Source organism: Prinia subflava, chromosome 2 (assembly GCF_021018805.1).
Source record: "Prinia subflava isolate CZ2003 ecotype Zambia chromosome 2, Cam_Psub_1.2, whole genome shotgun sequence".
NCBI classification, from domain to species: Eukaryota; Metazoa; Chordata; class Aves; order Passeriformes; family Cisticolidae; genus Prinia; species Prinia subflava.
The window spans coordinates 112,911,537-112,935,399 of NC_086248.1; the positions used below are offsets into that span (position 1 = coordinate 112,911,537).

At 53.0% G+C, this 23,863-nt stretch overlaps 1 protein-coding gene across 3 annotated transcripts in view; it reads left to right on the forward strand.

Annotated features, from left to right (window-relative positions):
- The first annotated feature begins 3,957 nt into the window (after positions 1-3,957).
- The window catches only part of SLC8A1 (solute carrier family 8 member A1), a 103,856-nt gene continuing 83,950 nt past the window's right edge, over positions 3,958-23,863 (forward strand). Inside the window, exons 1-2 of one of the 3 annotated variants that reach the window (XM_063391659.1) lie at positions 3,958-4,054; positions 16,104-17,939. In XM_063391659.1, coding sequence (XP_063247729.1) covers positions 16,111-17,939 — 1,829 coding nt within the window. In that variant the 5' untranslated portion in view covers positions 3,958-4,054; positions 16,104-16,110. Of the gene's footprint in view, positions 4,055-5,901; positions 6,267-16,103; positions 17,940-23,863 lie in introns of those variants that run through there. The other 2 variants (XM_063391660.1, XM_063391658.1) reach the window with 2 other exon arrangements.

Here is a 23,863-nt window from a genome sequence, read left to right on the forward strand (position 1 = left end):
TAATTCCCAATGTTCTGACTCTTCTGTAACCCCAAATTTTTGCCCAAAGGCTCAAGGATAGCTCTTCTTTCCCTTCAGCCTTACCACAGCCTCGTTTTTCTCTTTGTGGTGTGCTGGATGGCTCCTGATTGTTCATCTCCCAGATGCATTTTTCGGGTGAAATGATGCTGAGAACTAGGTCACCTACACCTGATCTGAGGTTTGCTCATCCTCATCTTAAAATCTTTCAGTGGTAAAATACACACTTCTCCCTCTTTGCACTGTTTTCCCTCCCCTACACCATTACTCTTGTGCCTCAAAAAAAACCTCAGGAACTTGTGCCAGTTTCCTTGTGCCAAATTCAGTGTCCCTGTCTCTGGTTTAACTCCCTGACTTCTTATCAAGTCAACAGGAGGAATGGGAAGCATCCACTCTTTCAGGTGAGCAAGGATAGATGTCTCCCCTTGACTTGTCAGTTTGCATTCCTGCAATGTTTCCTCTTGAACCATGTCTTTGAGACCTCTCACTGCTCTTAGTTCTCCTGCAGCTGCTGCCTGCTTCCCCAGTGCCTCTGGTCCTGTAGATACAGCTGCTAACTCTGGGATCCAAAACACTGGCAAACAAAACCCAAGTATTGCCAGCAGCCCTGGCACCATCACCAAAATACTACACGGGTCTCTTGAGGGGCAGGAGGGGCTGAGGTGCACAGGGGAGGGAGCTGAATGAACAGGAAAAGCCTGTATTCCCTTTACCCCTGTATTCCCTTTACCCCTGTATTCCCTTTATCAGGCCTATAAGGCACTGTTCTACCAAAGACACGCCACCAAACTGTTTCTACAGCCCTCAGAACCAAAACAGACTTCAGAGAAGCTGGGTGCAGCCTCCCAAAGGAGCACAAGGCTTCCTCAAGGGATTTGGGGATTTCTAACCATGAGGCAGGTGGCAAAGAAGCACCTTCAGTCATTTTAAAGCATCATCACAGTCCAGAAAGACTTGATAAAAACATTCAGCTCAGAGCAGCTTTTAAACAGGGCCATGTTTGAAATTCCAAGGGGGAAACAGAGCAGCACGTGACAGCATGGAAATCTGAAAGGAGAGTCCAGTCTTACAGATGGTGCAGTTTCACATCTCCAAAGTGTCCAGCAAAACCCCCAAACCCATAACCACTAAGCAATCAGAAAGTTACAGAAAGTTACACCTGGTTTTCTGGTGGGTTTTTTTGGTCGGTTTTTTTTTTTTTTCTTTCTCTCTCTCTCTCTTTTTTTTTTTTTTTTTTTTGGGTAAATTCTCTTTACATGCAGGGCTTCAATTCCTGTGCTTAGGGCATGCAGCATTGGTTTCTGCCCAAGTACTGCTCAAACAGGCAGCACAGAGAAGGAGGATAAGCATTTTTCATGCTCATTCTCATGGTTCCTATGTCTCCAGATGAAAACAGAAGAAACAGAGCAAGCTGTGCCCAAAGAGCAAAATCTGTGTGTGCACCAGAGGCCCTGGCCAGCCGACAGAGCTGTGGGGAAGGAAACTGGGAAACGAACCCTGCTGCTGTCTCAGCTGTCCCAGGGGGGAAGTCCAGCAGGAGCAAGGACGCAGGATTTCCCCAGGGTGCCTAGGGAAGACCAAGGAGCACAGAAATTCCAGAAAACTGACTGATAACAGCAGACAACGTGTTCCTGTGCCCCCAGGACTCAAGGACTCATCTCTGGCCCAGCTCTCCCATGCTGGAGGCACAGACACCTCGCCAGGCAATGCCACTTGGAGGTGAAACAATGCAGGGCTGAGGCAGAGGTTGGTAAAGTCAAAGCAGCAAGGGAGCATTTCTCAAGGACAGCAGATCAGAGCCCACTGCAGTGAAGATTTCCCCCCAGGAGAAATCCTTGCACAAACTCTCACCCAATGGGCCTGGCTTTTGCAAGGGGTTCCACCAGCTTTCCCGATCTAGAATATATAAATGAAATAAAAATAGGGTGCTTTGTGCAGTTGAGGCCAGCCACGCCTCCAGTTTAACAAAAAAGGCTATTTTCCCTGGAATACCCAGCCTTGCTGAAGGCTGGCACACAGATGATACAGAGGAGGCCAAATCACTTTCACAACCAGGGGCCACAGCCAGAGCCATGCTCTACATCCGATTTGCCTTGTGCTTCCCACTGGTAACTGTGGGAACCTTGCTGGTGGATCAAAGGAGAAACAGGGCCAGAGCTGCTGAGGAAGCCTCACAGCCCCAGCCTCCAGGACACAGCTCCCAGACATGGCACTTGCACTTCTGTTTTTCTGGAAGCCCCAGCCCCTGGAGCCATGTGATTACTATTTCAGCACTCCTATGGTTTTTTAGCTTGCCTCTGGTCGCCAAGCAAACTGGAAAGCACCGAGCTCTGGGGCTCAAAAGCAAAAGACAAATCCAGAGAACAAAGTTATTTGTTACTTTTTAGTTCTTTACTTTTTGGGGGATTCTTTTTTTTTCTTTCCAACCGAAATATTCCAGGCCTTGGAATGGTGGCAAAGAGGCCTGGAGTGTCAGCTGGAGAGTGCCAGTGCCTGCTCCATGGCCCTCTGCAGGGAAGCAGCAGAGTCTCTGGGCTGTGGCTCCCACTGGGAAACACATTTCAGCCAGCCTTGCACCTGCATTTGGAGTGCCTGAGACATGAGGTCTTGCAACAGCAAACCAAAGCTTCGTTGGTGTCATGGTTTTGCCAGGAAAAGATCCTCAGGGACAGCCAGTTCAGCAGGGGACACTGGTCCTTCATTTCCAGCGATTCAGTGGCTCCAGCTAGGAGGTGGAGGAAGGTGTCAGTGAAAGGAAGGGCTCGAATCCCTGGAAAGGATGCTTCTGAGCATCTTTTTTAGGAACACCACCCTCCAGGTTTCTCCAGGTCTCTTCTGAAATATTTGGAGTCTTTGGTCTTTTGTCCTACAGCGACAGCAGGGCAGCTCCTGGCAGATGAACGTGCTTGGGCTGAGCTGAGCACTGCCCTGACCTCTTGTCTCTTACAGGGAATATAAGGCAGGGATTTTTCAAGCAAAAGGTGCCTGAGGGTTGTGTTCCTCCTCCTCTAACCCATGCAGCAGCTCAGATGCTTCTTTCCACAAGGCACTGCAGAGAGAACCGGCCTGCTCCATCCTGCCCCAAGGCTCCACAGCCCTCTAAGCCCATCCCTCGCCGGGAGGAATTGCCTTTGTGCTCGGCACAGGCAGACAATGCCCTGGAACCTCCTCCAGCGGCTGCAGAGAGAGGCGGGCTGCAGCCGAGGGAGCTGTGGGTGGGCATGAATGAAGGAGGGAATGAATGAGCCCTTGGCTGCTGTTGGCATGAGCATCCCCCCGGCTTTCAGGCAGCGATGGGTGGCTGTAAGCAGTGGAGGGTGCTCACTGCACGGCTGCAGAGTGCAGGTGGGCAGAGGCGGCTGCAGCAACCCCTGCCTCTCCCAGCACGGCCCAGGCTGCAGTCTGGAACGCTGAGGCTCGGATGTGACAAACCTTGCAGTGTCAGGGCACGAGCAGTCCTGTTGCATTTCTTGCCCAGAGCACCGGGCACAGCACAGGAGGGTTTGCTCAGCTGGCCCGGCAGATTTCACAGAGCTCCGCGGTGTCACAGCCACCACTCCAGCTCGCCTGGCTGGGGAAAAGCAGCGTGAGCTGCAGTGGGGAGCAGCCCTGGAACACAGCATCTCCTCCCAGCAACTGCACTCACCCCTTCCTTCAGAGCCCAGCTCCACCTTGCTCCTGGAGACTGTAGGAGAGAAAGGTCTGGAAGGGGCTGTGTGAGGGACCTGGGAGTGGGGCAATCTTCTCCAGGCCTCCCACCTCATACTCCTCCTAACCAGTCCCTTCTGAAGCAGACAGATGAGAGCTGCTCTCATGTCAGATGGGATCGTGCTGCTTCACCTTTTCCGTCCTGGTGCCATCAGGGCTGGGGGGGGTACAAAGGGTTCAGGGACCAACGAGCATCACCACAAACACTGCCAGACTCTCTGTTTTCTTCAGCTCCCCTGGAATGCCACAAAAACCCCGCAGCTGAAGCAGCCTTTTTGAGGGTCTCAGCAGGAGGCACTGGGAGGCAGGAGCACGCCTGAGGACAGAGGTGAGTTTGGAGGGGTTTGGAGGAGCTGTGAGAGTGCCTGGCTCTGCAGAGGGCAACTCACCAGTGGATGCCCATTAGCACAGTCTTGGTGATCCACAGGATCTGGTCCTGTATTCACTCAAAGAGCTGGGAAGTAGGTCAGCAACATTACTGAGGGAACTGGGGAGTTTTAGGGAGAGCTCCATGACTAAAATTTGAGTTCCACTGCTTACTGGTGCAGTGATTGGATTTCAGGGTGAAAAGCAGCAGCAGGGATTGTGTTTGCTGTGGCCACGCCAGTTTTTCCTGCTCACACCATCCTTTTGCCATGCCAGCTTGTGCAGTGCCTTGCATCCTGCAGCCAAAGCAAATGCCACAGACACACATCCACAGCTCAGCTCCTGAGCTCAGCACAGCTCTGACTGCTGTACACATTTAGCTGTGCTCATTTGGTATCAATGGCCCTGCTGGGAGAACTGAGTGCCATCAAAGTCCCACACACGCCAGATGCAAACTTAGCCCTCCTCCAAAGGGTTTTAAATCAAAAGAGGTGAGGCAGAAAATCAGAGTTAGCTATTGGACACAAAATCATGGGGTTTTTTCTCAACCAAATTCTTTTATGGAAATGCCTTTCATTCCATATATCGGCAATGAGCTCTTAAACTAAATAATATCCATAACTGCTGCAACACTAATTATAAGTAGCTGGTTTACAAAGTGCTTTACAAAGGAGTTTTGTGACGCTGTCCATGTCTTACCCCTCATGCTGAACAGAGGAATTTAGTTTTCCATCTCTGCTGAAGGACATAATGGTGCAAAAACACTCAAAAATATTTTTTGTTGTTGTTGAAAGCAAGTAAGAAAAGCACAAATGAAACTCAGAAGTAAAATTCCGGGTTGCTGTCTTGTCAGTGGTGACCAAAATTACAGGCAGAGCTGACAAGATAAGAGGGACAGGGTGCAAGAGGGTGAAACAAATCTCTGCTTCCCCACAGTTCTGGATGCACCTGAGGATCTGGGCACAGAGGGTTCGTCAAGGTCGCTGGGTGCTCGCACACCAGCCTGTGAGTTATTAGCTCTGGTCCTATTTTAAGTTCCTAAAGTCACAGAGTTTTGCCTGGAGGGTGGGACAACGGGTTCATCTGCTCCTTGCCGGAGCCAGCCAAGGGTGGAGGAGTCATTCAGGCATGGTGGAAGGGGAATTGCCCACAGGAAGGACACTTTGGTCAGCCTGGGGTGCAGCCAGTCCCTCGGTGCCAGGCGGTGCCTGCCTGCAGGGCCTCCCTGAGCGCCGTGACCCTGCTGTGGGGACAGGAGGCTCTGTGGCTCCGGGGGCTAGGCCAGCTCCCGGGAGGGTCCAACTGAGCCATATGGCCCTTGCCTGTCACCCCCTGGCCCTGCTAACCCCTGCCACTGCTCTGAGGGTGTGAGAGGGGGGTGGACGCCAACCCAGGGCTCCTTGGGATGCTCCTGCCTCCCCACAGCGGCCGTGGGCAACGCTGTGGGGCATGGGGACAGGCACAGCAAGGCTCCCCTCGTTCACACACACAGACACACACACACGCGTTTCCCTTCTCTCCATCCTTCCCAGGGCTCTCACCCCACTCCTGAGGGGTGCAAACGGGTTCGGGACGGCCCTGGCAGGCTGCAGGGCGGCCGGGGGGTGTCGGCAGGAGCTGACGGCCAGGGTGCGGTGGGCTGGGATGGAGGCAGGCAGAGCACGGACGGGGACTGTCCCAGGCAGGGCAGGGCAGGGCCGGGGGCTGCCCCGCGCAGGGAGGGCAGGGCTGCTGGGGGTGGGTCCGCAACCAGCCCTGCCTTTCAAAGTCCCTCGATCCGAGGAGGAATTCGGGAAATATCTCCAGCAGCGCGAGGACGAGGACGAGGAGGAGGAGGAGGGCCGGCGCCGCTCCCGGGGAGGAGGGCCGGCGGGGTCCGCGGCTGCCCGCGCAGGGAGGGCAGGGATGCGCAGGGAGGGCAGGCTGCCTGCGGGGCGGGCCGGCTGAGCGCATCCCCGGGGCGCGCGTGTGTGTGTGTGCGTGTGCGCGCTCCCTCCATCCATCCCTCCATCCCTCCCTTCCTTCCTCCCTCCCTTCTCCCTCCCTCCCTCCCTCCCTCTCTCTCGCTCTCCCCGCCGCCGCAGCCGCGCACCGGGGCTCAGCCGCCCGCCCCGCCGCGATGCCCCGCCGCTGCTGAGCCGGCCCCGGCGACGCCCGCTGCTGCACCCCGCCAGGTAGGACCGGCAGCAGCCGCCGCCCCGAGCTTGCCCAGCCTCACCCCGCCGCCCCGGGGCCGGGGGAGGTGGCGGGGGGCGGCGCGGGGGGCCCGGAGCCGGCGGCGAGGCGATGGGGAGGCCGGGGTGGGATGCTCGCACTCACGGCGCGGACCGGGGAATGCTTTTGCCACGACCCAGCCGCGGCAGCCCCGGCCAGGCGAAGGGGTTCGCCGCCCTTCCCCGGCGGCCGATCGCGACATGTCGCGACAGGAGGCGCGGCTGCGGCGGGGGGCTCTTGGCCCCTAGCCCGAGAGCCGGGCACTGCCGGGCAGTGCCGGGCAGGTGGGGCCGGGCGGGGGCTGAGGGGAATCTCCTTCCCCGGGGGCTTCGGGGCACGTTCGGGGTGCGGTGGGTGCCTCCGGGCAGGGCTGCTGCTCCCGCCTGGAAACGCTTCCCGAGGTGTGAGCGGTCCGAGGCACCTGCAGCCACCACGGCGAAATCCCCGTTTTCCTCCCGAGCAGCGTGCGGTGCTGAGCGCTGGCATTAAGCAGCGCTCATCACGTAGGCTTTGTCTAGGTGGAAGCATGGCTGGGGCTCTTCCGTCATCTCGAGTTTAATTCTTTATTCACAGCCTTGTTGCTTCCCCCCCCCCCCCCCCCCCCCCACTCCGCCAAGCCATGCAAAACAACTCCACGCTCTGCTCCGTCTCCAAGGCGAGGGGAAACTGCCAAAATGTTGCAGAAATGCAGCGAGCGCCGGGGAGGACCGAAAATGAAAGCTGTAGTAAAAATCACAAGGTCACGGTGCGAGCCCCGTGTGCTCCCGGGGCTCCTCTCCGCCGCGCCCGGCAGGGACCTGCTCGTCCCTCCCGTCCCAGGTGTCGGGAATTCGCGAGTCAGGCAGTGGGAACGAGGGCTGGGAGAGGCTGGGGTGCTCCCCTGGCACCTGCCTAGGAATTCACGTGCCTTTTGTCACCGTCCCAAAGAGAAGGGGTGGGCTTTTGTTCAGGGAAGAGAAGCTGGGACGCATGGATGTGATGGTGGCATCCAGGAGAAGAAGAGCTGTGCTGTGTGGCTTTGGCCAGGGACGTGGCTGTCATCAAAGAAAGGCATTTGTGATCCTTTGGGAGCGCCTGTCAGCTGTTCCTTCCTCCCCTTTCCCCTCTGATTGGTTCTTCAGGAGCAGCTTTGCCCCTTGCCCAGCGCAGACATTTAGTCCAAATAGGGAAATAATGTAACATTTCTCAGCCAGCACCTGCCAGGCAAGCCATGAACCCCCAGCAGCATCTCCCAGGAAAGCTGCCTGACTCCTCTTACACCCCCAGCAGCTCTGCTGACAGGAACAACTCCTAAGTCAGTGCTGAGGAGCCACCTTGGCCAAAGCCTCCTCTCCACCAGGCTTTGCATTCCAGGTACCTGAGGAGGTTGGACGTTCTCTCTGTGTCCAGCATCCCTGAGTGCCAACACGGCTGGCACAGTTCTAACCTGATGAAACTCTTGGCGTGCTTCTCCTCCCTTCAGCTTGCACTGAGGTTTTTGTCATCTGTTGGCTGTGAATGGCTCCTGAAACTTCAGTGTTCAATCTCCTGTAGCTGCACCTCATCCTGTCTCCCAGCACTGCTGCACACGGCATGGCACAAACTTTGGCTCATTTCCTTGCTCTTGGGAGCCTCTACAGCACCTTAAATGATGCTGTACAGGCACAGCCACTTCTCTGCCCTCTGTAGTGCCCTGACACGCGCAGGGAGTTCAGGGCTGCCATTCTCTGGCATTGCATCTGGGACAGAATTTGGGTTTCTGCTGTGGCTTTGAGGGGATCCAGTCCTGATTGCTCACTGGGGAAAAAAAGCCCCTGTTCTCCAGCATCCTAATGTAACTTAGATCCTGTAATAAATCCCTGTGCCTCTGCAAGATCCAGGCATCACTGGATGACCAGCCAACAGGTTGGACACAGACAACACAAGTGGCAGTGACTCTCCTTGTGACTGGCACAGGGAACAACCTGGAGCTCTGTCCGAGCTCGGAGGGCTGGGATCTGCACGTGCTCCCAGCTCCTGGACACGGGTGCACACAGCTCTGCAAATCCTGGGGCTGCTGCAGGCTGCTGTGCTCATCGTGCTCTGGCATCCCCCGTGGGCTGAGCTCCCTGCCTGGGCTTTCCCTTGCCAAGGGTGTGCGTGGTGTCTCTCCAGCTGTTTTCAGGAGCCTTGGAGGAACTTGGCTTTTGCTGTTATCTCTGTCCCTCTGGTGATTTCAACTGAAATTGGAAAGAGGGGGGGGGAGCGATGTGAGCAGACAGACAGACATGGAAACTGTGATTTCATGTGCCTGGCTTCCTAAGGAAACCTGGCTACAAATAGAAGTGAGATTTGGTGCTGCAGAGAGCTCCTGAGGAGACAGAGAAGGCGGGGGAGTGTGCAGAGAAGGAAGGGGTGGCTAACCTTGTGTTCGAGGTAGGTAAAGAAGGCCTGGCACACACCTGGGTTTACAATCCCTTGCCTGAGGTCTGGGGGTCTAAAAGCTGGCCATCTGCTCAGCACTGGCATCCAGCTCCCTCTAGAGTCAGCCGTGCCAGAGCTGTGCCTCTGGATGTGGCTCTGCCGGGAGGTACCACCACCCTTCCACAGCCAGGAGCAGTCACAGCCACGCACTGTGCCAGGGCGAGCCCCCTGCCCCGCTCCTGCCCAGCCTGAACTGCCCAGGCCAACAACCTGCATTTGTGTCAGCCTTGCCCCACGCCCATCCCCGTGGACATCTCCACCTCTTCCTCCCTGGATGGTCGCTGGGAGCTGGGGAAGGGGATTTATCTCCTGTCCCTTGAAGCTCTCTGTTCCTGCAGAGAGGAGACCCACAGGCAGCCACAAACCCAGTGCAAAAACAGTCCCAGAGAGAAGAGCAGATGCAGGCATAGGGGAAAGCAATAGGCTTGTTAATTCCTGCATTCTGGCCCCTTTGGGGCACCTCTGGGCAGATACTTCCTCCCCAGGCTGCCCAAGAGCCTCAGGATTATTAGCAGGGTTTTATTCTCCCAGCACTCAGGGGAGATGCTCTTCCCGTTTTACACAGAGATGTGGAGCACAGGGAGATGCAGGGCTGCCCTGAGATCGCACAGGGAGTCTGCCAGGCAGGCAGGCAGCTCGTGGAGAACGGGCAGACTGGGCTTAAATCAGCAAGGGAGACACACAGGCAGAGAGGGAGGCATCAGCAACCCAAGAGGAATCACAGGAAAAGAGCCTGATGCTGCCTCATAAAGAAGAGACCAGAGGCAGGTGGTAAGGATAAAGAAATGGTCTGAAGGCAGCAGCAAGAAGGAAGACAGTTGTTTAAAAAGCAGACAAACAAACAAAAAACCTCAGTCCCAGAGAAATGTGGCATTTCCCCCTTGCTTCTTATTCCCTGGCATATTCCTCACTGAGATCATGAGTCCTGGGAGAAAGGGACAACTTGACACTTGGTCTCCATGCACAAAGAGCAAGACTGTAATCTCCCTGACAAACGGCTCCAAGATCATTTTCTGCCCCCAAATTTGTCCAACGTGGTTGAAATTTTATATCAGGGATGTTTTATTTTCTCTATTTGTTTATTTTGGAAAGTTGCTGGGGAAATTGTGGGAGGAGATTGGATGTTTCATTGAAGAGATAGGATACTTGGAAAAATCAGTTGCAGACTGATAATTATTCTTACTTTTTAATGTCCTTCACAGAAACCAGGGTGGCCTGATATGTGTTTTACTTGATGGGCTTCACGGAGGGCTTGTGCCTCTGACTATATTTGGAAAGGTTTTGATGGGTTTTTTTTGTACTGATGCAATCAAGATGCTGATGGCCTGGAAATCATTTTTCCTGATGTGGAGATCTCCGGGGTCATGGGTAGGGGATGCCAACAGGCTGTGCCTGTTTCGGAGTGGCAGAGCTGGGTGAGAGGCAGCAGGAGCTGGGCAGAGCCGGAGCAGGGAGAAGAGCCGAGGGTTTTCCAAGCGGCGTTCAAAGCGCAGTCACGCCGGGCAGCCCTGAGTGGCAACACGGCCCTAGGGCTTAGCAGCTTTTTGGATGTACAGGCAGTGCAGCAGAAGGGTCCTTCTCCTGCTCTGACAGGTAAATCTCACAGCTGGCACGAGCTCAGTTTTACCCAAGCCGTGCCATGGGGTCAGCACCATGCTCAGAAGGAGACGCAGCAGAGCCTGTGGCTGCCCAGACACATCTCCAGGCACCCTGCACCTCCCTGCAGGGCTGCTAGCATCTCTCCTGTGTCCCTTGGCTGCGAGGAGCTGGAGCTGTGATGGTCAGATGGTGGGTTCGGTTTGGGTTTTTTTCCCAGCACAGGCTTTGTCCAGGCTGTCTGCTGTAGGGCAGGCTGCTGATTTCAATGAGGCACAGGTGAACACGCTTGAGCATGGCCAGCAGCACAGGAGGAGTTTGCCATTCCTCCAGAGATGGGGCCATGGCTGTAAGTCCCATGCATGGAAGGGAGGTATGCAGGGCTTTTTCCCGGGAAGATTGCAGGAGATCCTTCTTTCCTGCAGGAGAAACTGGGGAAGGGGTGCTGCAACTCGGGGACTTCAGGTTTGACCGTGGGGTAGGAGGGAGTCTGCCTTTTTGTGGCTCGCTGTCTTTCCCCAGGGATGGGGTGGGGGCAGTGAGTTGCTGTGAGCCTGTTTCTCTGTGGTGCAGGCTGGCTGTTCCTGCAGTCACCACCGGCTGCTGCTTGGTCAGTTTTTGGCTCCTCTGGCTAAAGGGAGCCTGTCCATCTCCAGCCTGGGACACCAGAACAGGGCAGCTTGAGCTGCCCTCCCTGCTGCCCTCTTGCTAGGAAAAGGCCCTCTCTTGTCTGGCTCTGACTGCAGGATGGGCAAAGACCCTCTGGGAATCCCCGTGGTGTTGCAACATGCTCCTGGCTGTGTTCCCACACCGAGCCGAGAGGCAGCCGCTGTCACCTGAAGAGCAAACCCTGCTGGTCCCCAGCAAGCACCCCAGCACCCTGTGGGGAGGGAGAGGGCGCTGCCCCAGCCTCCTGCAGGTGGTGGCATGGCCGTGGGGACACGCTGTCCCCTCCAAGGTGGCAGTGGAGATGTTTGTGATGGAGCCGGTGTGGCAGTGGGGTGGCTGTGGTGGTGTGGACGCTGCTGTGTGGCAGCTGCTCTGCACAGGTGTTCTCTGGGAGGCTGGGGAAGCATTTCCACCTGGAGAGAGCCCCTCTCAGTCTTTCTCTGTGTGGCCACTCATTCCTCCTGAGCCCAGGCCATTTCATTCCTTGCCCAGCCCTTCTGTAATTAAAGTGTCTGGACCAGCAGGGTTTTTTCAGTGCTCCTAAAAATAATGATGCTTCTGGTGTGCTGCAAATGGTCCCAGACCCGTGTGTGACACAAAGCTTTAGGAAAACAGTGGGGAGGGTCTCACAGTGGCCATTTCAAGGCTGAAGTGCCCCAGTGGAGATGGGGCTTTTGGGACGCTGCTGCAAAGAAAAAAAACCCGTGCTTTGTTGAAATGCAGAGCAGCTTTCAGGCTCGCTTTGCATGCAGCAACCAGTGAGCCTGAAGGATCGATGCTGCCAGGGAAAGATCAGAGCAGAGTCTAAAAGGCTGTTTCCTCCCCATCTGGCAGCTCCTCGGCTGGGGGGGCAGGAGCATGAGCTGGCAGCAGGAGCTCTCTCCTGGCACTTTGTAAAACCCAGAGCTCCCATGTCCAGCAGGGAGGCAAATACCTCTGCAACCCTCCCAGCCCTGCTGCGGGCAACAGCCGCCCTCCTGCTGCTTCACAGCACCAAGGGGTGGAGGGAAGGCTGCCCCACAACCCTTGGCCAGAAGCTGCATCTAAACTGAGCTTGTTATGGAACCTGTCACGGGCTGTCCTCCCTGCCTGCAGGAACACCTGCTGGCACTCCTGTGCAGCTCCTCTGGAATGGGAAAGGGGCTCAGTGCCACTGCAAGAGAGCTCGGCTCGGGCTCTCCTGCCTCTCTCCTGGATGGTTTGAGCTCTCCCTGAGAGCTCTCCAGCAGCACCAGGATAGTTCCCCACCTGCAGTGGTAAAAAGGGCTCAGGATGATGTCCCTGGGTGTCAGGTGGTGCTTATGGGCATGGCAGTGCTGGCCCTGGGAGAGCATTTTGGGATTTTTCACCACACCTGTATGGCCAGCACGGAGCCTGAGAACAGCCTGTGGCCCTGCCCTGTGCTGCCCTGGTCCCTCTGGCCCCAGGGACAGTGGGGCAGTGCCACCAGGGCCACCAGCACCGTGGCAGGCAGCGTTTGCCAGGACTGGCACTGCACAAGCCTTTACTGCTGATGGCCAGGAGGGGAAACGCAATGGGACACCTGGATGAAAAGATAACAGAGCTGGGTTTGGAGGGAGGGCTATGCCTCAGGTAGCCTCGCTTCTCCTTCAGCATGTTGGAAGTGATTTTTCTGGGAATATTCCTGGACTATGCCACAGAATGCTGACCATGAGCTGTAGGCAAATGCAGAGCAAAAGGGTCTCTGGGGACCAAGCTGTTCATTTTGGATTGTGCAAATGAAGAAATGCTGGTGGTTTAATAACAGGTGCTTCTCAGAGATATTTTGAGTGTCAGGCTCTGGCTGCATATGTGAAATATGTGCTTATATGTGTAGCTAGCATGTTGTGGCCAAGCATCTTCTAGCCCTTCATAATTCCTGAGCTTCAATGAGGATTGGTTGAAGCAGGAAAGCTGGTCATGGTGTGTGAACCTTGCTTGATGACTACACCACAAAATGCTGGCAGAAGTGCAGCAGAGCTGGGGGATGCTGCTGCTGCTCAAAGGAGCCATGCTGGCCTGGCTGGTGGATGTCTCTCCCAAAGATCCAGCCATTTCTTATCCCTCTCCAGAAAAGCCCCTCCTGACATTTCCTGACCTCCTGACATCTGAGGGAAAAATATTGTTTGTACATGGAGTGCTGGTTGGGAATGCCAGAAATATGGATTGCTCAGATGCAAGCCTCTAGGCCTTTTTTCTTCCTGTTTAGAGTAGTATGGGACTTGATTTCAAACAAACAAGCAAATAAACAAAACAAAACCCGACTTATGCTGAAATGTTTGAAAGAGGAAACCCATGGTAAATATACTTCAAATTACTTACTAATTTGATTTTGTGGGTGTCTCTTTTTCTGAATGAGACTTCCAGTACCCAAATCCTTTCAAGGCTGGAGAGCTGGTCCAAAGTGTGATGGGACTCTCCTATTCCTCATGACCTAAATCAGTGACCCAAAGCATAATATTTTTTCTAGAACCATCTGTTTTCTCTTCTTGCCAAGGGGATTTCACAATGCCTGATTGCTCTGAATAATTGTACATGTGCAGGGATATGACTTGCCACAGGGATAAAAATTAACTGGACAAGGACAGGTGGATGCTCCTGAGTTTTCTGAAGAAACTACTACCCTGTAGAAGGAGACAGTGAAGAACCATGCAACTGCGAAATATTTTATGCCCACAATGAATTTTTTTGAGCCTACATATTTTAAAAGGAGACAAAACTACACTTAGGAGCTGTCTGGGATAAACAGAGTAGGTACCAAGTCAGCCTGTGTTTTGACAGCCCCTTTATCTGATGCCTCCATGGCTTGCTTTGGAGCAGTGTGCAGCACAGGAGTGCAGATGTTGGGTGACTAATTCATGCTTCAGCTGGATTTCAGTGACCGTGAATGCACATCTGTTTCAGATCAGCCATCCACTGAACGGCCTGCAACAAGGTGCTGCTCCTCTCCACAAACATCATGCTTGCATTGTGTTCACTCTGGGCTTGTAAGCCGTGGCTGCAGCTCACATCTGGGGAGGGAGAAGGTACCCAGGCACTGTGATCAGGGGGGCAATGAGTGTGGTAGTAAGAGCTTTTTTGTAGCATTAGCAGGATTCTCAGTGCAGACAACTTCCTTTTAAATCTGTCGTCCTACAAGAGACTTGCTTTTTCTTGTTCAATTCATCTGCTCTTATCACCCTGCTCTCTGATTTGCTCACTTTGCTCACTGTGTATCCTTTTCTTAATCACAATACCAGGGAGTGGGGGGGTTGGAGGCAGACCAACAGCTCCTGGTGAGAAAGTGCCATTGACATGAAACCATCTTGATAAATTCTCAGTATTCCTCTTCCAGACCAATAATCCTACTACAGCCTGGATAAATAAAAGCCAGTGGAGGAGTGGGCTTGGCTCCACCAGTGTCTCTTTGAGGAGCAGATCCATGTCATGGCTGTGGGATGGTACCCATTGCTTCCCCCTCCACCTCCCTGTCCCTGCATGACATGTCCCTACCCTAGTGAGGAGTCAAAACCTTTCACAGCTGAGCTTTGGTGGTTTTTCCTTTCAGGGGTGTGGGCTTTTCCTGAGGAAAATCAGCTCAGCTTCTTGTACTTCCCAGTGAAGCCGAGGCATTGACGTGCTCGTTTTCCTCTCTTCATAGAAACATTTTAAAGCATCATTTCATTAAATTAACCCAGCTTGGAGAAGCGTGGTATAGCAAAGGCTCTCCTTGAGGAGAAAATACAGCTTTAATAACCGAGGATCTGGCTTTTATTGGCTAGTAAATTTGAGAATGTAGTACTGAGCATGCTCAGGGTTTTGTGGGGTTTTTTTTCACTCAGCATCCCTTTGTACTCAAAGGCATCTGTTCTGTAGGTTTATGCACTGTTAACTAACTGCAAACCTCTTTAGCAGCTCCTCTACATTGCTGGAAAATCCTGAGGCAGGACAAGGGCAAGCAGGGCTGTCATGCCCGATGAGTGATGCTGTAAATGGAGTGAGAAAGGCCCTTGAAGGGGAAGCCGTCAAAGCTGACCTAGTGGGAAAAGAGCAGAGGGACACGTTTCCTCTAGAAGCATGCCAAGAGAGCCAGGCTTCGATGCATATGGGGCCCTTTCCAGTTTTGGGAAGGTGCAAAGTAATGCACTGTGGAAGGAATGGCTCCAAAATCATTAATTACAGGCTGCCCTTCTGGTGCACCTTATGAGCAAGTTACTGTTAAGACTAAGGTTTTGCCAGGGCTGGAGATCATTTTGTGCAGATTTCTGATGTGCAGTAGATGCTTGGGAGGACTGTGAGCAGACGAGACTGTGAAATACATAGCTTAGAGTGATTTTAAAAGCATAAAAATATTTTTTCAACATGATGAGGGGATAGTAGATTTCCCTGTCCTCTCCTGCTCTTACCCTGAATTCCAGTGAGCGAGTGAGTGCAGTGTAATTTTGAAATGGGAAACACTTCTGCCAGCTGTGAGGCAGAATGATGGGGTTTAATTAGATTAGAGGAACAAGAAAATGCAATTGAACAAATAGGTTTTCAACAAAGGGAAGGAAACATCGTGGTAGCTCAAGGGGGTAGGTGCTAGCTCACTGGTACCATCTGAACCCATCCTGGCTCAGATGACTGAACTAGCGTGTCACAATTCGACACGAAAGGACCACACGAGGACATAGGGATGATCAAAGCAGGAAAAGGGACGAGTTCATTTACAAAACACAATTTTATACATTTCTTACGTGCCTGTGGATTGGAGGATGGAATCCCACCTCTCAAACCACATTGGTCAAGCCAACTGTCAATCAACGCTCTCCTCGTCCCTAAAAATATGTGAACAATGAAGGACAGTTAGCAAAACAAAGCTATTGTTTATAGTAGAAAGTGTGAGAAAGTAACAATGCTGACTCCAGTATGAAAGACAAATCAGAAGGCTTAGAAAAGTCTTCAAAAACAGAGCGACACTAGAGGATTTGTACATGGAAAACATCCCTAGCCATAACAAAATGGGCTCACCACCTGCATCTTCTTGATAACCTGATCATATTTTTGGGGCAGGAAAATTTGTCACCTCTGACTGGCCTCACTTAACGCAGCTTTCCTTTTTGCCTCTTCAGGTCGAGGATGTTTGGGACGTGCCTGGTGGGAGCGGCCATGTCGCGAGTGACTCCCGCACGCGCCTCCCCAGCCAGCTTCACTCTCCTGAGCCTTGTCCTGGTGCTGCTCTCCCACGTGGAGGGCACACGGGCAGAGAGCCCCAGTGAACTGCCCGCCAACGACACCGAGGAGTGTGCTGGCTCCTACATCTGCAAAAAGGGCGTGATTCTACCCATATGGGAGCCCCAGGACCCCTCCTTTGGGGACAAGATCGCTCGGGCGACGGTGTATTTCGTGGCCATGGTGTACATGTTCCTGGGAGTGTCCATCATCGCCGACCGCTTCATGTCCTCCATCGAAGTCATCACGTCCCAAGAAAGGGAAATAACCATCAAGAAGCCCAACGGCGAGACCAGCAAAACCACCGTGAGGATCTGGAACGAGACCGTCTCCAACCTCACGCTGATGGCCTTGGGCTCGTCCGCGCCGGAGATCCTGCTGTCCGTGATCGAGGTGTGCGGCCACGGCTTCACGGCCGGGGACCTGGGACCCAGCACGATCGTGGGGAGCGCTGCCTTCAACATGTTTGTCATCATCGCAATCTGTGTCTACGTGGTGCCGGATGGAGAGATAAGGAAGATCAAGCACTTGCGAGTGTTCTTCGTTACAGCGGCCTGGAGCATCTTTGCCTACACTTGGCTTTACATTATTTTATCCGTGTCTTCTCCTGGGATTGTGGAGGTTTGGGAAGGCTTGCTCACCTTCTTCTTCTTCCCCATCTGTGTGGTGTTTGCCTGGATAGCCGACAGGAGGCTTTTATTTTACAAGTACGTCTACAAGAAATACCGAGCTGGCAAGCAGAGAGGGATGATCATTGAGCACGAGGGGGACCGGCCCTCCTCCAAGGCCGACATCGAGATGGACGGAAAGGTGGCCAATTCTCACGTGGAGAACTTTTTGGACGGGACACTGGTGTTGGAGGTGGACGAGAAAGACCAGGACGATGAGGAAGCCAGGAGGGAAATGGCCCGGATCCTCAAGGAGCTGAAACAAAAGCACCCAGACAAGGAAATCGAGCAGCTTATAGAGCTGGCCAACTACCAAGTGCTGAGCCAGCAGCAGAAGAGCAGGGCCTTCTACCGCATCCAGGCCACTCGGCTCATGACCGGCGCCGGCAACATCCTGAAGAGGCACGCGGCGGACCAGGCCCGCAAAGCCGTCAGCATGCACGAGGTCAACAGCGAGGTGGCCGAAAACGACCCCATCAGCAAGCTCTACTTCGAGCAGGGCACCTACCAGTGCCTGGAGAACTGCGGCACCGTGGCGCTGACCATCGTCCGCCGCGGAGGAGACCTGACCAACACGGTGTACGTCGACTTCCGCACCGAGGACGGCACGGCCAACGCCGGCTCCGACTACGAGTTCACCGAAGGGACCGTGGTCTTCAAGCCCGGGGAGACCCAGAAGGAGATCCGCGTCGGCATAATCGATGACGACATCTTCGAGGAGGACGAGAACTTCCTGGTGCACCTCAGCAACGTCCGCGTGAGCAGCGAGGCCGCGGATGAGGGCGTCCTCGAGGCCGGCCGCGTCTCAACGCTCGCCTGCTTGGGGTCACCGTCCACCGCCACCGTCACCATTTTCGACGACGACCACGCCGGCATCTTCACCTTCGAGGAGCCGGTGACACACATCAGTGAAAGTGTGGGAACCATGGAGGTGAAAGTGCTGCGCACCTCTGGAGCGCGAGGAAATGTTATTGTGCCCTACAAAACCATCGAAGGCACGGCCAAGGGTGGGGGAGAGGACTTTGAGGACACCTGCGGCGAGCTGGAGTTCCAGAACGACGAGATAGTGTAAGTCAAGGTTTTATTTGCTTCTTACAGTCTCTGTTTTTTGTGAAACGAAGGGCACTCAGCTACCAGAGCTGCACTGGAGGTGGTTTGGGTGCCAGTGCAGTGCAATAAGCCATGAGTGGCCTTAGGTGCTTTGGGGAGCCTGAAGCACTGCCTCCCTGCCTTGCCAGCAGACTGGAGAGTGGTGCCTGGTCAGAGGTGCTCCAGCCTTCCAGCAGCAGGGAGGTAGAGCTGAGCTGGGATCTCTCCAGCCTCAGCTCTGCAGTGGGGCAGAGAACAAAACCGAGGTGGCTGTGACCACACAGGCATGGGGGTGTGTTCTGCAAAGGGCTTAAACTGAAGGTGTGAATTGTGGTATCTGCTTCCTCTTTCCTGTGGAAGCTCAGAGCATGTGTTGCTTGGTCACAGCCTATCCTACTGACGCTCTGCTCAGGGCTTTGGTGAAGGTTGCTTCACCTCCTCCTGTTCTAAAGGGCGCAGGCCTGTGTCACTGTCCAATACACGTCTTGAAAAAGCATTGACATGCGGGGAAGCCTCGTGGTTAGGATGGAACTGTAGCCACATTCAGCTGCTTGCAAGTGAAAAACAAAAGGAGGCTGAAAGCTGTTGGAGGTTGCTCCTTGGTGTTGCTATTTGGATGGTGGGGAAATTATTAGTGCTGTAGCCTTATTACATTATGGGGAGAACATAAATTTGCTCAGTAAATCATGGTGGAAAGGATCTTTCCTTGGGTATGTCACGAAGACATTTCCTTGCCCAGCTGGTGCTCTGGGAGGAGTAAGGGTTGGGAGCTGTGTTGTTCCAGCCTGAGGCTCTCCCTGCAGTGAATCCTGTGTTTGCAGCCAACAGGGACTAAGTTCTGTAGCACAGAAACACCGCATGGAACTGAAGGAAGCGACTGATAAAGGGCACTGCTGCGTCAAGGGAGAGCTAAATTGTGGCTTGGGTGTTATTTATTGTGCTGCTGGTCTCCTGGGAGCTGAGACAAACCGTGGCGAGGGCCCAGGGTAGCCCTTGTGTTCTGTCACCTGTATCTGCTGCGTCTGCACGGGGAGAATGAAACTTCTTCATAAAACTTCTGGAAGTAGATGGTGGGGGGGGAAAAAGGGTGATTTGTAGTTCTCAGGCAGGATTTATACCAGTTGGGATTTTGACTTCCCAGGAAAAACGGAGCAAAAACTTCTCAGCTCTACAATCTGGAGCCCACAATAGGTATGTTGCCCAAACAAGGGTCAAGAGCACGTGGCTCCTGACTCCTGAATGATAAATGCAGTAGAGAGGAATGCAGCTATTTGAATCGTTTTTTCTATCATTTTGGGAGAAGCAAGGAGTTGCCTGCAGAGGTGCAATGAACTAGGCTATAATGATATCTCCCAGAGGCTCTTTGCTTTTTATCCAGGTCACTCAGCACTAGCAAAACTGGACTAGTGGTGGTTAGACTTTGTGCCCAGCTCCTATGGGATGTGGCATGTTCATGGCAGGGTGCCCAGAGGGGCTTGGATCAGCCTTGCCTTGGATCCACCACTGTGGGCAGGGTCTCTGTGCTGTCCTTCATCCAGGACCTGTGTCTGTGCTGCCTCTTGGTGTGCTTGGGCTGTGATGGGGAGTTCTCCCTGGCACTGCTGTGCCTGCTTGCCTCAGCTGGTGGCCTTCCCTCCTCTCAGCTGTTCCCTGCTGGCTTTTGCCAACAGCCCCAGTAACCAAGGGGTGTGCTGGGAGCCAGCTGACCACATCCTGTGGGGATGCAAGAAACAGGGGAAAGCAGCTTTCTTAGAAACCCCAGTGTGCTTTTTCTGTGCAGATTGCCATTGTGTCTCTGTTGCCTTTAAACTCTCTCTCCCAGGAGCCACAGTGAGTGATGGCACCTCAGTACCACAGCCTGGGGCCAGCCTGGGCGTGAGGAGGTGGTGGCTGCAGGGACAGATGTTGGCCAGGGGGCTTTCTCCATCCAGGTGGGAGAGGACACTGACAGAATGAAACCAGTGGTGCATATTCCAATCCTGAAAGGCAGGAGGTATTAATCTAAAACTTGGCTGCTGCAGTCCATGTTCAAGTGCTGGGTGGTGCAGTCTTGACTGACAGAAGATTTCCTGCAGGTTCATGATTTACCTGGGCACAAGTTTAGGAAAGCCCTGCAGCTCAGAGATAGAGCACTCCTGATGCTGAGCTGCTGCTTACAGGCATCCTCCCTTGGAAGAATTTGCTCCAATAAAGAAGCTATACTAGCACAATATGTGGATTATGGAGCCAAAGACTTTTTTTTTCTCTGTCGTTGCTTGATAGTGCTGTACTTCAGTTAAGCCACGGTTCTGTGGAATGGTGCAATTCCCCAGCACATTGGATTCAGTAAAGTTCTAAAATTCCAGGTTTTCCCATGCTCTGATGGCCAAGAGTTGTCTTTGCTGCCCTTTCTAGAGGTCTTTAGTGCCTCTTCCGTTCTGCCATTCAAGTCTGAATGAACCAGTGATAAAAGTAAGATGTGTTTTTCTGGGGCAGTAATAACAAAGGTAGGGCAGTACAGGGAGACATGGGAATGAAAGAAAAGCATGCACAAGCCTCTGTTATTAGAGGGCTGGCTTGCTGGTAAGTCCCAGTAAAATTAGAAAGCTCTGGGAGGGCCCTGATCTTGTGGAGACCTTCCTCTGGTTCCCAAAAGGCCTAATTACGTAACATGTTGTTTGTTTGCAGTGCCCAGAGAGAGTTCCCCATTTTGCAATCTGTTGATGTCCCCCCTTCCCAGAGTACACAAAACAGCAGAAACTGCTGAGGCCATGCTGCTCTGTTGCATTTAAACAAACACCTCGTTCTGCTGCTACCAAAAAAAAGATGTGTGATGGAGATGATGTTGGTCCTCCTGTAGAACATTTAACTCAGCACTGCCTCTTGGGGTGGTGCCTCTCTGCTCCGTGTTCCTGGAGCACAGCTTGTGTGTCCAATATTAGCATGTGAAAGAAACAGCTTTTAAAGGGCGTTTGCATGGCACATTGTTCCAAGCTTCAAGGGAAAAGGTGTCTCACTGGGGTCTCAGCTAGGTCAGTCTCAGTGCTGCTGCACAGGCAGCTGAGATATCAGTGTAGGTGCTGTGATTTAAAGTGCTTCCCTCTGGGCCCACCCTCAGCAAGGTGGCTCCAGCCTTGTCTTGCCTCTCCATTAGGGATTAAAGCTTTCTGCATGAGAACATGGAGGAGATGAGCAGTTGTAGGCCCTTCCTGCCCTCCCTCCATCTACTACAGCTACTGTGATCATAGAGGAGGCCACTGGTTCATCCAGCCAGTGTATTTTTATCTCCTGACTGAATGCTAAATAATTCAAAGGAAGTCCAGCTTCCTATATTAGAGGAGGAAGCAATCCTTCCCCTGGCTGAAATCCCATCAGCTCTTCTCCTTTCTGTCTCAGAGCATCAGGAGGAGCACCTCTTCCAGATGAGACTGCAGAGCTCCTTGAACACAGTGTGTTCTGTCCTGTTCAAAACCCACAGTTCTCCTAGGGATACCAGTGCAACTAGAGGCCTGTCACAATCTGTGCTCCAGATGTCACACATACACCCCCCAAAAGGAAAGGTTTTACTACATTCATGTCAGTGAGGAAGATTGTGCACATGGGCAACCAGTTAAACTCATATTTCACCTCTGCTGTCACACCTGTAAATGCCTGGAAAAATCTTATGTCAAATGATCTTGCTGTTCATAATACAGAGTTTAGTTGTGTTTATAAAACATGTTTGCTGCAGGTTTAGGAAATGACACTCTTTGCCCTCTGAATTTGACTTGTCCAAGTCAGTTTTGGCATTTCTTTGGAAGCATAGATATAGGAGCTGAATACTAACAGCGACACAAAGATCAGCTACATCCTCTGATGTTTTTTTGGGAAAGTGTCCCCAGAAACCACATAGGCTCCCTCCCAAGAGCCCTTTAAAAATATCAATGTTAATAAATATAGATGGTGGCAGGAGGGGAACTAAGTGGTACTGCTTTTTTAAGTGCCCCTTTTCTTTTCCAAAAAGAAGCTGGGTCAGATATTTCTAAAGAAACAGCAAAAATAATATCCTGACTCATCCCTGGAACCCCACTATATCCCTTTTTCTTCTGTGGCCTGCAGCTTCAGAGGGAAAAAGTAAAGCCTCCAGCACGAGCAGCCTTGCAGTAGGATGTGGTTGAGGTGCAGGATGTCTTCTGATGTGGCAGAGAGAATGCTGTAAACCAGGCTGGAAGGGAAGCAAACCAACATTCCCCTTTTGAGGTTTCACTTGTTGAGTACATTCTCTTCCTCTTTGTGTCCTCCCTTTGTCCAGCTGGGCCAGTGTGCATCCCCTGGCTCACAGCCCCAGCTAGCACAGGGTTAATGTCTGACAGCACAGCCTGGGATATCAAAGAAGACCAAACAAAGATTCAACTCGTGTTTGGCCTGCTTCCAGAGCCCAGCATGGGGCTGGCAGAGGATTCTCCCCTCGCCACTGGAACTCTTGCCTGGCCCAGTGGGATCTGCAGGCAGTACAGATATGGTCAGCTGGATCTAGGGCTTGGATCCTCACTCCAGTGGGATCTGCAGGCAGTACAGATATGGCCAGCTGGATCTAGGGCTGGGATCCTTGATCTAGTGGGATTTGTAGGCAGTACAGATATGGCCAGCTGGATCTAGGGCTGGGATCCTTGATCCACTGGGATTTGTAGGCAGTACAGATATGGCCAGCTGGATCTAGGGCTTGGATCCTCACTCCAGTGGGATCTGCAGGCAGTACAGATATGGCCAGCTGGATCTAGGGCTGGGATCCTTGATCCACTGGGATTTGTAGGCAATACAGATATGGCCAGCTGGATCTAGGGCTTGGATCCTTGATCCAGTGGGATCTGCAGGCAGTACAGATATGGCCAGCTGGATCTAGGGCTTGGATCCTTGATCCACTGGGATTTGTAGGCAATACAGATATGGCCAGCTGGATCTAGGGCTGGGATCCTTGATCCACTGGGATTTGTAGGCAATACAGATATGGCCAGCTGGATCTAGGGCTTGGATCCTCACTCCAGTGGGATCTGCAGGCGGTACAGATATGGTCAGCTGGATCTAGGGCTGGGATCCTTGATCCACTGGGATTTGTAGGCAATACAGATATGGCCAGCTGGATCTAGGGCTGGGATCCTTGATCCACTGGGATTTGTAGGCAATACAGATATGGCCAGCTGGATCTAGGGCTGGGATCCTTGATCCACTGGGATTTGTAGGCAATACAGATATGGCCAGCTGGATCTAGGGCTGGGATCCTTGGCAGAAGCATGCAGTGTTGCTGCTCCATCCAGTACAGATCCCTCTTATGGGAGGTGGCCCTGGCCAAGGCCCACAGCAGGAGTCTGAGCAGGAGTGTTGCACCACGCTGAGGCACGAATGGTGCTTGTTTCCCTTTCGAGGAGGAGAACTTCTCTGGGCTTGACATTATAATTTCTTTGGTTCCTGAAAGCCAAAAGCTAGTTGTCGTCTCTTCAGAGAGGAAGATACAGCTCTAACAGGGCCAGCTGTCTTTTCTTTTTCTCCTCTTCATTCAAACAATGCTTAGTCTTTCCTGAGTGCTGTTAAAATACTGGCCTTAGTATCTCCCAGGCATGGGCATCTCTCTTGCACTGCTCTTGCCTCAGCTGCGTGGTCCTCTGTTAGGAGACAGCACAGGAATTAGGCCATGTGATGCCCACAGATCTGCTGGAACCCTGGGCACTGAGAATTTCAGGCTTTCTGTGCTGATAGGCACTGACCCCCAAGCAAACACTGCATTGACCTCAGGCCATGGAGAAGGCTCCCAAAATTAAGTGATAGCACTGGGATTGTAGGTGTGGAGTTTGAATAGAAGTGTGTGATAGCACAGGGTGGAAAACTCAGAGTTTAAGGTTGTAGACTATAGTAATATATATACAGCAAGATGGAGGTTTTAGGGCAGA